This window comes from Cebus imitator, unplaced genomic scaffold (assembly GCF_001604975.1).
Source record: "Cebus imitator isolate Cc_AM_T3 unplaced genomic scaffold, Cebus_imitator-1.0 Scaffold78, whole genome shotgun sequence".
NCBI lineage: Eukaryota > Metazoa > Chordata > Mammalia > Primates > Cebidae > Cebus > Cebus imitator.
Window position 1 is genome coordinate 6,355,493 of NW_016107393.1, and position 13,070 is coordinate 6,368,562.

At 37.8% G+C, this 13,070-nt stretch overlaps 1 protein-coding gene and 1 non-coding gene across 2 annotated transcripts in view; one reads left to right on the forward strand and one right to left on the reverse strand.

Annotated features, from left to right (window-relative positions):
• NCKAP1 (NCK associated protein 1) overlaps positions 1-12,275 on the reverse strand; it is a 112,181-nt gene extending 99,906 nt beyond the window's left edge. The window contains exon 1 of the mRNA XM_017532643.2: positions 11,787-12,275. Within this exon, the coding sequence (XP_017388132.1) occupies positions 11,787-11,894 (108 nt within the window). The 5' untranslated portion in view covers positions 11,895-12,275. The remainder of the gene's footprint in view (positions 1-11,786) is intronic.
• Positions 4,055-4,116, forward strand: LOC119471911. Its single transcript, XR_005201012.1, has one exon. It is a non-coding gene; the product is annotated as a U7 small nuclear RNA (small nuclear RNA).
• Positions 12,276-13,070: the final 795 nt, after the last annotated feature.

Consider the following 13,070-nt stretch of genomic DNA (forward strand, 5'->3'; position numbering starts at 1 on the left):
TGGGGAAAAAAAAAAAATGAGAAAAAAATTAAGGAGTATATAATCTGCTTTCCCTGGAATTGATTTGCCTTTTCCACACAGCTCAGTGGACCTTATCTAACATACTTAATTGGGAGGCAGTATGCCTCAAAGGTTAAAAATGAAGATTCTGGAATAAAACTGAGTTTCAATCTTCACAACTTACTAGTCATGGGACCTCGAATATATTACAAAATATCTCCTAATCTAAGCTTCTTCGTCTGTAAAATGGGGAAATTAGTACTTACCTCACAGGGTTATTATAAGGATTAGAAGAGAGATAAAAGAATCCATATAAAGCATTTAGCAAAATGATAAGCACATAAGTGCTCTAAAAATGCTAGCTGCTTTTTAATAATAGCTATAATTATGATAATTATCCAAGTAAAAGTCTAATACGAACAGTAATTGTAGTAGTAACAGTTTTTATTATAGAGAGAACTAGCAAATCAGTGTTAACTTCCTTATGCAACTATTAAACACGATTCCCTCTCTCAAATATTTCCTTTATTCACTTTAAGCCTAAACATCTAAACATAGCCAAAACATAGACTCAAGTCTACATTTGTGGTAACTGTACAGAGTTTAACCTAATAATTAAGAACCTGAGTTTCAAGACAGGTTGTCCATGTTCAAAATCTTGGCTCCATCACTTAACAGCTGTGTACCCATCAGCAAGTGATTTTCCTTATCTGCGCCTCGGTTTCTTCATCTGTTAAACAGATAATAATTACAACCTATGCTAAAAAGTTTTTATGTTCACTGCATGAAAGAGTATTTGTAGACTTTACAGGGTATTTGGCATACCAGGAGTGCTCAAAAAATGCCAATAAAAAAATCGGAGGTTAATAAATATAGAAATACTGGGCTCCATTTTAACTTTTTCTAAAATCTACTTACTTGATTTATTTGCTTAATAAGAGAGACACTTGCAAAGGGAATACTTAGGCAAAAAAGAAGTATATGAAGAAAATAAACTGACATGACTAAAAGTTATCAGCTAGGTCAAATATATCCTGGCAAAGAACCATAACAAATAATTCAGGTAAGAAGGTTGATTAGGATGGTGGCTCTCATCTGTAATCCTGGCACTTTGGGAAGCTGAGGTGGGAGGATCACTTGAGGACAGAAATTAGAGACCAGCCTGGGCAATATAGCAAGACCTTATCTCTACAAAATAATTTTTTAAAAACTTAAGGTCTCCTGCTATATTAAAACAGTATAGCAAAATTTCAACTAACCAGAAGTTGTAGTTTATAAAAATTCATCTTCTTCCCCATCCAAACTAAAAAAAATTTCATTTTGAGGACAAGGAAATCACAACTTGCATTTTTAGAAAACAGCCTGCTGTTGGTACACTTGAAACATGTATCTTCCTATTACATCTACAATATTACACAAAATTAATCCTTAACTCAAAGTTATCACCTTTTGAAGTACCAAATTTTTAAAAACTAAATACACTATCACATTTAGTTATAAAAACATTTTAGACTAATATATTTCAGAAAGGCTTATCACAATGACTCAAAAGATTTAACAAATTACCAATTCAATTAAACATTTGAGCACTCTATCCCCCAAATACCCCCAACAATTGGAAAAAAAAAAGGTGAATACAATGTAAAATTATGTGTAAATCCCTGAATTTTATAGCCCTACCAAAAAAAAAACTTTTTCAGAGAACTGACTAAAAGATGTACTTTACTACACAGAAAGAAGAAAACTATGCATAAAGTACAGAATTGAAAAACGAAAACAAAAACTCCCCTGAATACTTTATGTTTTACTTTATCTTGAGTTCGCATGTTTCCATAAAACATAAAATACTGTAATTTCAAATTTCAGAAGATCTAAAATAAATTTAAATATTTATATACTTAAATTTCCAGTTATCAGAATTGGAACTTTATTCCCCATGAATATTCTAATTGCAATCTTTAAAATCAAAAAAGTTAGGACTATTTAATGTGGCAGATAAAAGTATAGTAATGTTAAAGGATACACTTAAACATAATAATTAAAAACCTTGTCTCTTGAGTCAAGTGGGTAATAGCCTATATGACCTTATGCAAGTTGCCTAACCTCTGAGCCTCAGTTACCTAATCAATAAATTGAGGATATTATTACTACCTACTGCATAGGGTATACTGTTAAGGTATTTAAAAAATAAGATACACATAAACTGCTTATTTTGGTGCCTGGTACATATGTAGTTAACAAATAAGTTCTAAATAATATTTTAAATAAAACTTTTCTATATACATGGATATACATAGGGAGTTTTCAATTATGGAAACAAGATTTTCCATAAAAACAATTCTAGGTCAGTTTTAATTGTCAATTCAATATCTCTAAGTTCCTTTTTGAAACACAAATCTGATGTTATTACTAAAAATAAAGGACAAGAATGTTTCAGAAAACTATACAGTGTTATTACTCAGGACACAAACAAACATCTTTGATTAGAAGCAACAAGCCTAGACTCCATGCCATTTTAAAGTGTGACTTTAAAACAAATTTTTCTGCCACTCTACCACAAATCCCCATACTGAGGCCTTTCCTCAAGCTGTTACAGCATAAGATTACATATCACAGCTTAACTTCACATGGTTAATGTTACATATTTTTTTAAGAACTTACCACCATGCCAAAAAAAGAAACAAATATAGAATTTTAAAATTCCTATATCTATTAATAAGAGATTAAACAACAATCAAGACACAAGAAAACAGACTGCTCAGTAGCTCACACCTGCAATCCCAGCACGTGGGAAGCCCAAGGCAGGAGGATTACTGGATCCCACAAGTTTGAGACCACCTTGGGCAAGAGGGAGACCCCATTCCTACAAATTTTAAAAATTATGGTCCTGGCTACCTGGAAGGCTAAGGTGGAAGGACTGCTTGAGCCAGGGAGGTTGAGTCTACAGTAAACCCTGTATACACCACTGCAAACTCCAGCCTGGGCAAGAGTGAGACCCTGACTCAAGAAAGAAAAAAAAAAAAAAAAAAAAAAAAGAGAGAGAGAAGAGGAAGAAAACAACAACAAACCAATCAAGATACAAAAGGTACTGGAAGTAAGAACATTTACTGGGCAACTATTGTGTGCAAAACACCTGTGTTTTGAAATTATCTAAACTATCACTCAACAGAGAGGAAAGGAGCTTCTGAAAAATTAAGTAACTTGATCAAGATTTCACAACTACTAACTGACAGGACCCACAGAGAAATTCATACCTGATTCCGAAACACTAGAAAAGCTTATCTAAAAACATATGTGCCCTCCCAAAAATAATGTTTAAAATCATGCTCCACTTTTTCAAAACCTCAGCTGCTTAAAACCTCAGGAAGCAGTTACTATCAAGGTAAAAACCTGATCAGTTCAATCCATTTTATATTTTTGAGACAGTGTCTCACTATATTGCCCAGGCTGGACTTGAACTCCTGGTCTTAAGAGGTTCCTCCTGCCTCAGCCTCCTAAGTACCTGGAATTACAAGCATGCACTACTACTGTGCCTAGCTTCAGTTTTATTTTTTAATTCCTAGTCTAACTCAAGGATAAAACACATTCCTTTGCCAAAATATGGAAGAACAACATAACTTATCTTCTAGTACAATAATTGAAAAAAAAAAAGCCAAAATATGAAGAACAAAATGATTTTCTAGTACAATGAATCAATTGAAAAAATATGAACAAAATCTCAGGGGTCAGAGTGAGAATGCTATTTGTGAGAGCACAGAAACCAGCCCCATCTGAATAATGTCACGGATGAAGAGAAAAATACAAAACGGAGCCAATTTATACTAGAAAGAGGAATTTAACTTTGACTTAATAACCAAGAAACACCACACATTTTGCAAAATTGAAGGAATAAAGGGACAAAGATTCTTCCCTGAGTTTTCAACAATTTGAAATTAATACTGAGAGGAAGAACAGACATTACCTGAAATTATGGAATGTAAAAGTAATATACACCTGTCATTATTTTATGTTCCAATTTTTTAAATAATGAAAATGTTACAGTATGAAAATTGTCCAGTGTTACAGCTCTTTTAGAATTTGTCTAGCAGGCTTTCTGGTTTTTGCTGGAAAGCCCCTTTAAAAAAAATACAAGAAAAAGAAAAGAAAATTGTCCATCAATAATGGAAAACCTATCAAGAGCAAAATGAGACTCAAATTAATCACTAGTTTTCCAATTATATTTTTCCTCCTGTGTTATCATGTATATTTTGGCCAACTGACCTGCTTTAAGTTAGCACTTTCCTTCTATCTTGGGTAGGTAAAAAGGAAAGAAAGCTGCTTCTGGGTTCCCTAGCAAAAAAGAAAAGAAAGCAATCTACTGCTAACAACTTGGATTAAGAGGCTTGATAGCAAAGTATACTGAAATTACTGGAAATGCTTTCAGATTAATGTAATTGTATCAATAAGTACCTCTTAATTGGAGCCAATAATAAAAATACAGAAATCACAGTTATTGTCCTTTAAACAAGTTTGAGAAAGTCATGAACTTGAAAAACTTCAACCCATTATACACTTCAAAATTCTTCATTAAAATTTTTAGTGATTTAAAAAAATAATAATAATTTAGTGATTCAAATGAGTTACTACTAGTCAGTTTACAAGAAGATACATCACTGTTGCCTTTAAACAGTTTTCAGCTTCCAATATTCAGGATCATCTCAGTTTATAAAGCAAAGGTGTTACTACAATTTTTTTAAGTATATATATTGTCACACTTTTGCTGTTAAAAAGAAATTGTTACTTAAAGGACTACTGTGGAACACATACTTCTGAAATACAAATAATTATTTTGTCTCAACATTAAGTAGATATCAAACTGTATCAAGCAGTAAAATAGAATAGTCAGGAATGTCTCCTAAAAGGTAATCTTGAGCTTAATTACTATGTGGTGTGGGGGAAATGAACATTTATTAAGTGTTCACTATGTTCTAAGCCCCAGAAATAGAACTAGTTACAATAGCTACCTTTATTCAGCTCTTACCCTTTTTACAAAGCACTGTACTAATACTTCCTATGAATTAACTCATTTAATTCTCCTATTAACCTATGAGGTTAATAAAAGTGTATTCCAAAAACATGAGAGAACTGGAGTATCTATTTAAGATTACAAGAGTTAGAATCAATAAGACTAGCATGGCTTGGAAAGCCAAAAAATACAGCTTGAAGCATAACAGAAGCTGAAAGCAAATAAGTACCATGGATCTGGTTTTGCTAGTAGAGAGCCAACGTGCAGCCTTCCAGAAATTTAGTTATAACCCAGACAACTAAATTAAATCACTACAGTTAATAATTAGCAGGAAAAGAAATTAGAGGTATTTAAAAACTTACATTTCACTTATTTCAGTAGTTAACATTGGAACTACTTCAGGGATTTTTTTTTTTTTTCTGTTTAAGTAAGTTTGGGTAAGGGTCCAGATATATGAAATTTGTAAAAACCTTCCAAGATGATTCTACTATGTATCCCTGATGATTCTATTATGAACCACTAATCTCCTCACTTTACAAGTAAACTACAGCCCAGAAAGGTTAAATAACTTGTTCAAACTAAAAAAAGTAGCAGAGCTTTATCTAGAATCTAGCTCTCTCAACTCACAGGATATTCCGCAAGTATGAAAAATGTTTAGAAAGTAAATGAAGTTTAGAGATTATATGGCTGCAAGAAGAGCATTATTATTTTATACTCTTAGACACAGTCATGCATTGCTTAACGTCATCAGACAATTTCATTGTTGTGTGAACATCAGAGTGTACTTGCATAAATCTGGATGGTATAGCCTACTATACACATAGGGTACATGGTATAAAGCCTATTCCTCTCACTCTACAAACCTGTACAATGAGAATACTGCAGGCAATTGTAACATAATGGTATGTATTTCTGTATCTAAATGTATCTAAACACAGAAAAAATACAGTAAGAATACAGTATTATGAGACTGCTGTGTATATGCAGTCCATCATTTAGGTGTTAAATGAAATATTATGCAGCATGACTATATTGTGTTATTTTTATACAGAAGTTCCTCAATTTAACAATGGGGTTACATTCCAATAAACCTAGTAGGTGATGGGGAGGAAGGCAACAAATCACACTCCCACGTGTGTACCTATGCAACAAACTTGCATGTTCTTCACATGTACCCCAAAACCTAAAATGCAATAAAATAAATAAAAAAAAAATATATATATATATATATATATATATATATATATATATATATCATAAATCAGCCAAATGTGGTAGCTCATGCCTGTAATCCCAGTACTTTGGGAGGCTGAAGTGGGTGGATAGCTTGACCCCAGGAGTTAGAGACCAGCTTGAGCAACATGGTGAAACCTCAATTCTACCAAAAAAAAAAAAAAAAAAATACAAAGATTAGCCAGGCATGGTGGCACATGCCTGTAGTCCCAGCTACTGAGAAGGCTGTGGTGGGAGGATCACCTGAGCCAGGAGGCAGAGGTTGCAGTGAGCCAGGATCTTGCCACTGTACTCTAGCTTGTATGACAGAACTAGAACCTGTCTCTAAAAAAAGAAGAAAAACGCACTTAACACACCTAATCTACCTCGTATTTTAATTTAGCCTATCTTAAACACTTCCATTAGACTACAGTTGAGTAAATCATCTGGTAATACAGTACACTGCAGAGTATCAGATCACAAGAAGTATCATATCACTTACTACTGCATGCCATAGCTTTTGTGCCAACACGAAGTCAACAAACTGTTAAGTCAAACCATCATACATTGGGGACCGTCTGTATATTCTACTGAATAAAAACTCTGGAATCTAAAACGGGAAATAGCTACTCTCTGTCAATGCCTGCCTGACGTTTCTAATCCTACTTCAAAACCAAGTACAGATGTCACTCTCCTTCTCTTTACCACCTCTCCCAGATTGTAATCTTTAATTGCCTTCTCAAGACTCCCACAATCCTACTTACACAATGCATTTTAGTTAAGTATCTATACATCTCTCTCCCCACTAAGATACTAATTTCTTGGCACTAGAGACTTCATCATAATTTACCTCTTAATGCTAGGGAACACATTCAATAAATGAAGAGTAAATGCATAAATTAAAAGGGAAAACCTCAATATTTGAGACTAACTGAAAGAATAGCTCATATGATGGCTTATAAAACAGTTTTAAAGATGCAATTTTATTACTATCACATATCTAAAATAATCAACTATGCAGTAACAAAGTATTTTCCAGCATACGTTCTTCTACTTAAAACAAGAAAATCATTTGAAACTGGCACATATACAACCCTACTTACAAATTAACAATTCAGTAGCATATAAAGTTATAAAGATGGGCAGACAGTGAATATTTGAAATCACTCGTTTATGTTATGTTTGAGTTTTTAACAATAAGCATATATACCTTTGGTAATCATTAAAAAATTTTAAAGTTACTTAACAATTCCATAAAGGAAACAAAAGATGGATTATCACTGCCTCTTAAAAGTTAAAAATAATTATTTATCCTAAGCACCTTTGGAACATGCTTCTGTGTCTGATTGACCAAAAATGAAAATAATGCCCTAAATGAAAACAAATACTGAAAGGGAAGACTAAAATGAACTCCCCTCCCTTTACCCTGTACTGCTCCCTTCACAAACGTCTTTTCTTCCCCCACTAAATAAGCAGATAGCAGCTAAAGATTTTCAATTTTACAATGCTATTCCTGTTAACCTGTTAAATTTTTCCTTAGAAAATAAATTTATCCAAAATCAAGAGAAAAGGACAATAGGGAAAAAAAGAAAAATATTCCTCTAATTTTCTTAAGGAAGTAAAACTGCATTTAAACCATCACAATACTCCACTTTTTAAAAGTTTGTAATAGTTGTATGGGTTTTTTTTTTTTTTCTCCTTTTCTGTCCTTTACAATCCAGGCAATAATTTAACAGATGGAGAAAAACACAAGTATTAACTGAGATCTTTTCAACACAGAGATCAATCTCATGTTGGTAATGGTGTAGGAAAAGAAAAGAGAAGGAAAAAAAGAAAGAGTAAACCCCAAAATGTAACTCAGCAAAATGTATTCTTTGGGCATTTGGTATTTGGCAGCTTTGTTAAGCAGCTAGACAATTTCAGAAAAACAAGTGTTTCCCAAAAAAGATGCTCAGATTCCTAAATACAATTTTCAAATATCCTCTATCTTCAGAAGCAATTCTGTGAAGTAGGTAGGGCAGGCATTATGCTCCCTATAGAAAACTAAACAGAGTTCAGTCACTGTTTAAAATGGGCAATAATTTCTACTCTACTCCTTCACTATAAATTCATAAAGATAGAGCTAGAGGCCGGGTGCCGTGGCTCACGCCTGTAATCCCAGCACTTTAGGAGGCTGAGGCGGGCGGATCACGAGGTCAAGAGATCGAGACCATCCTGGCCAACATGGTGAAACCCCGTCTTTACTGAAAAGTACAAAAAATTAGCCGAGCGTGGTGGTGCATGCCTGTAATCCCAGCTACTCGGAAGGCTGAGGCCGGAGAATTGCTTTAAACTGGAAAACGGAAGTTGCCGTGAGCGGGGATCGCCCCTCTGCACTCGAGCCTGGCGATAGAGCAAGATTCTGTCTCAAAAAAAAAAAAAAAAAAAGACAGAGCTAGAATTGACTTCAGTGTTCCTTTTACAGTTAATTTTCCCCATTTTACAGATGAGGAAAAGTAAAGCTCAAAAAAGTCAAATTACCTACCCAATGTTAGAGAACTCTCAGTGACTGAAGATTGGAATGCAAGTCTCTTAACTTCTGGCCCAATGCTCTTAATCCCACCACAAAACCTGCCATGCTAGAACCTTTAAAAATGTTACAAATCTCCACATAAGTGAGTGACATTATTAGCCCTGGAAAAAGGAAGCCATATATTTAAAATAAAATTTTAAAAAAAGGAATTAAGCAACAAGTAAATTTAAATGTAAAACTACCAATCACCTTCGTGTCTTTTGCCTAAAATTTGCTTTTATGTGTTATTACATCCTTCATCAAACTACAAGTTCCCTAAAATTCCCATAAATTGTAAATATTAAGATCTCAAAAATTTTTGACTGATGAAATTAAAAAAAAATTCTTCAGTAATCATGCTCCAACTCCCCTAATAGGCGTCAAAGCATATTATTGACAATAGTAAGTTATTTTACTTAACTATTTTTCATTGTATACATTCACTAAAATATCATTTCCACCATATACTTCCAATTGAAACAGAGTAATTAGACCTGGTAGACAATCTACTGCACTTGCATTAATGAAAATGTGGTAACTGATTGGCAGACGTGTTATAAGGTGGATTTTTTTTTTTTTTTTTTAGGACTAGAAGAGGTTGAGATTGAAAAGATTATGTGGTTTATAATGCAGTAAGAATGCAGACAGCATGAACCTAATAAACACATGGTGAACAGATCTTACTCACTTCTTTGGCAAGATATCTGAACAAATGTTTCAGTCCCTAGCCAGCTGGGAAGATATGCCAGATTCACTGACAATTCTATAGGGTGAAAGATCCAAAATCTTATCTGATCCATTTACATGCAAAATTACATAAAGGGAGCAAACCCAAGACTATTATTATTAAAACCAGAGCACACAGGTTTTGAGACAGAGGAGGCAAATCATTCATTCATTTCAACATGGCCTAACTAAAGATGTCTAGTATCAAATAAGGCCCTAAATACTCCAGTATTTCAAAAATTACACCGTCGTTGCCCAGAGAAAACTCACACTCAAGCAAGGTAGGCAACGCATTTCTTAAGAATTTACAAATATAAGGCAAGTGCTAAAATATAACATTTCAATAAATCAAAATATAATAACGATCACATTCAACTCAGTTTAACTTTCACTAGTTCAATAATGCTAGAGCCTGAAGCTTCTCAAAACAGGAAGTGATAAAAACAGTGCTTTTGAGAAAAGGCAGTGAACTGGAATTATAAGAGTTCAAATGCCCAGAATTTCATTTGATCTTATTTATGAAGGTGGAATATTAAAGTTTGATTGCATTTATCCTATAAAAATGTTTAATGAATGCTTAGAAAAGGTATTTTGCCCAATTACCCAAATCACTTTTGATGTTACTCTCACTTCCTCTTTTAGAAACCATCATAACCATTTCCTTTAAACCACAATACCACAGGTCTAGTTAACTTTTATAATGTTTGACTTGCTCGTTTTTTTGGACAAAATTCATATAGGAATCAATTTCGAAGTTTTTTAAGCAGCATAATCTCCCCAAACAACTCAGATCAATGCAACCTCTAAGTAATACTACTTAAGACTGAATTATTCCCAACCTATATAAATTTATAACCAAGGCTCCTTCGTAAATGCAGAGGGGCTGCTTTGTCATGACACTGAGCTCCTGCCACATAAAATGTAACAAACTGAATAAGCACGCTGCAGTTACTCTCCAGATTGCACTTTAGAGTAAGCAATCCTTTCAATCAGGTGAGCAACTAGATTTTTGTCCTTATCCAAAATTTATCATCATTAAACCAGGACACTCTTTAGAATTACAATGTCTACATCAAATTGTAAAAGTAAATCAATTTTACACTCAAACTCTTGGATATGGATTTCAAAAAATATATATATATTTCTTCAGAAGCCCTCTCAACCTACAATCTATTGCTATGATTAAACCAAAAGGTAACATTCTCGGTATATTAAAAAGCCACAAATATAGCTATGAAGACATGACATCAAAGACACATTATAAACTCAAGGGATCCAAAAATCTCTTTTTCTCTTTATCGGTTTGTTTAAAACTTACCAACCTTGCCTTAAGAAAAAAGACATTTTGTTGTTTTGTCCCAGGATAATGAACGTAATATTTGTTCTATCTTTACATGGACTTTTCTAAACTTCCAGTGCAGTCTTCCACTCCTTACTGTACTGAGGACATGTAAAGGCCTTTCAATGAGCCTATTAGCTATAGCAGCTCAAATTATCAGACTATGCTATAAATCAGCAGTAATAGCAACATTTTTGCGTTTTGCGGTTTTTATTTTGTACAGACACTAAACTTTAAGAAATGGTACTGGAAAATCTAATATGAGGAGGAGAGCACAGGGGAAAGCACAGAAGGTTGTTTTTCCAGTTCTAGTGACTCACAGCCTAGAAGTATTTCAGAAAATTGGTTCCACCCTCACTTCTCCCTCCTCTCCACCTTCAAAATGAAATAATCTCAAATCGTCAACATATTCTCAATAGCTATTTAGCAATCTAAAGCGGCAAAGTGGAGGGGATACGAGATTCAACCAATCAGCCCTTCCCTACCCACATTCCCACACCAAAAAATTGGGATATGGGGTGTAATCCCTGTTCACTGCTGCCATCTCCGCCAGAATATGGAACACTCAAGTTTTCCTACCCACCTAGAATTTCGCCCACCCGCCACCCTCCCTTTCCTATGGGTCCCGTCCTGGGGGCTGGGGCGCCGAGGAAGGGGCAACTCCCGGCTCACAGCGGCGCCCCCACCCAGTGCTGGGCCCAGCGCTGGATCCCGCCGCTGGGAGCCGGGAAATGGCTTCTCTGCCTTCGGCCGGCCGGCGAACCAGGAGAGGCGCCCGGGACTCCGTATTAGGCCGCGGTGCATCCAGGCGACCCCAGGTCAGGCCTGGAGCAGCGACGCCAAGATTTCTGCACCCGGCGCCGCCGGCCGCCCCCCAAGCCCAAGGCCTCCCTTGCTCTCCATCCCTCCCGGGCCCGCCCGCCCCCGCCGCGGCCTCCCCGGCCCGTGCGCACCTTCTTAATGTTGTAGAGGCGGGTGAGCATGCCGACGCCCCGGTCGTTGAGGATGGTGAGCTTCTCCGCCAGCTTCTGCTGACTGGGCTGCAGCACTGAGCGCGACATGGTGGTGCCGCCGCCGCCGCCGGCCGCCTGGCGCCCAGTCACCGGCCCGCGGCCTCCGCAGCAGCCTCTCACGGGCCTCCTCCCCTCCCGCCAGGGACCTCCGCCTTAGGAGAGCGCGCCCATGGCCCTTGCGCCCCAATCCCGCGCCGGCGACAGAGCGAACCGAGACGGACGCCTCGGAGCCCCTTCCCCGCAGCAGCTCGCGCCCCGGCAGCCTCCTGCCTTCCGCCCGCCGCCCTTCCGCCCCTACCCCCGGCGCTCTCCGCCCCAGCCCCCAACGAGCCGCCTTCCCCGGCTCCTCCACTAGGTGTGGCGGCGGCGGCGGCGTCTCCGGCGGCTGAGAACGAGGCGGCTTCCCGCAGCCCAGGACGGGCGCTCGGTCACCTGATCGGCGGCGCCGGCGCCCCCGCGAGGCCGGATGGGAAACTGCGGCCTGCGAGCCCTGCGCCCGGCCTAGCGGCCGCGGGCCTAGCGGCCGCGGGCCTGGCTCTGCCTGGGCGGGACAGCCCTCTACGCCTGACGCCGGGATGGGAGTCCCAAGCGGGGACCTAGTGGGGTGGCGTTCTGTGCTCTTTCCACCTCGCCCCACACCCCTCTCCTTCAAGTTCCAGAAAGTTGCCTTTCCGCACCACCCTCCGAAAGAAACCGGCAGAAACTCTGCTGGGTGGCGGGATGTTTTCCAGGCGAGTTTCTCTTAGGAGTGGGCTGGTGGCTTCAAGCGCTTTTTCCTCCCACTGCTTGACAGGCGCTCCCGGCAGAACACAGCAGATGTGCTCCGCGAGGCGGGCATCGCCTCTGCCAGCCTCCCCAGCCCATCCTCAGTCTCCCCGCCTGGAGCCAGTTTATGAGAGAGGAGGTCGAAAGTGAGGGTAACTCATGTCCCTGAGATAATCACAATCTGGACTTTGTCTGCGAGGAGCACCCATCCGCTGGAGATGCTAATAGGTCCTGGCCTGTAGAAGGCAAAAAATAAATGTTTGTTTAATGCATGAAGGAACCGGTCCCATTTTTTTCCAGCATCCACCCTAAATCCCACCTCTTCTTGAAAACATTCTTTGCCACCTCATTTTTTTTTTTCCTGATCAATTTCTTCTTAGTGACACTCCAAGGTTACTCCCTTGTCAAATGTATTAGACACGATTCCAAAAGTGAACTAATCGAGGACTTATGTAATTG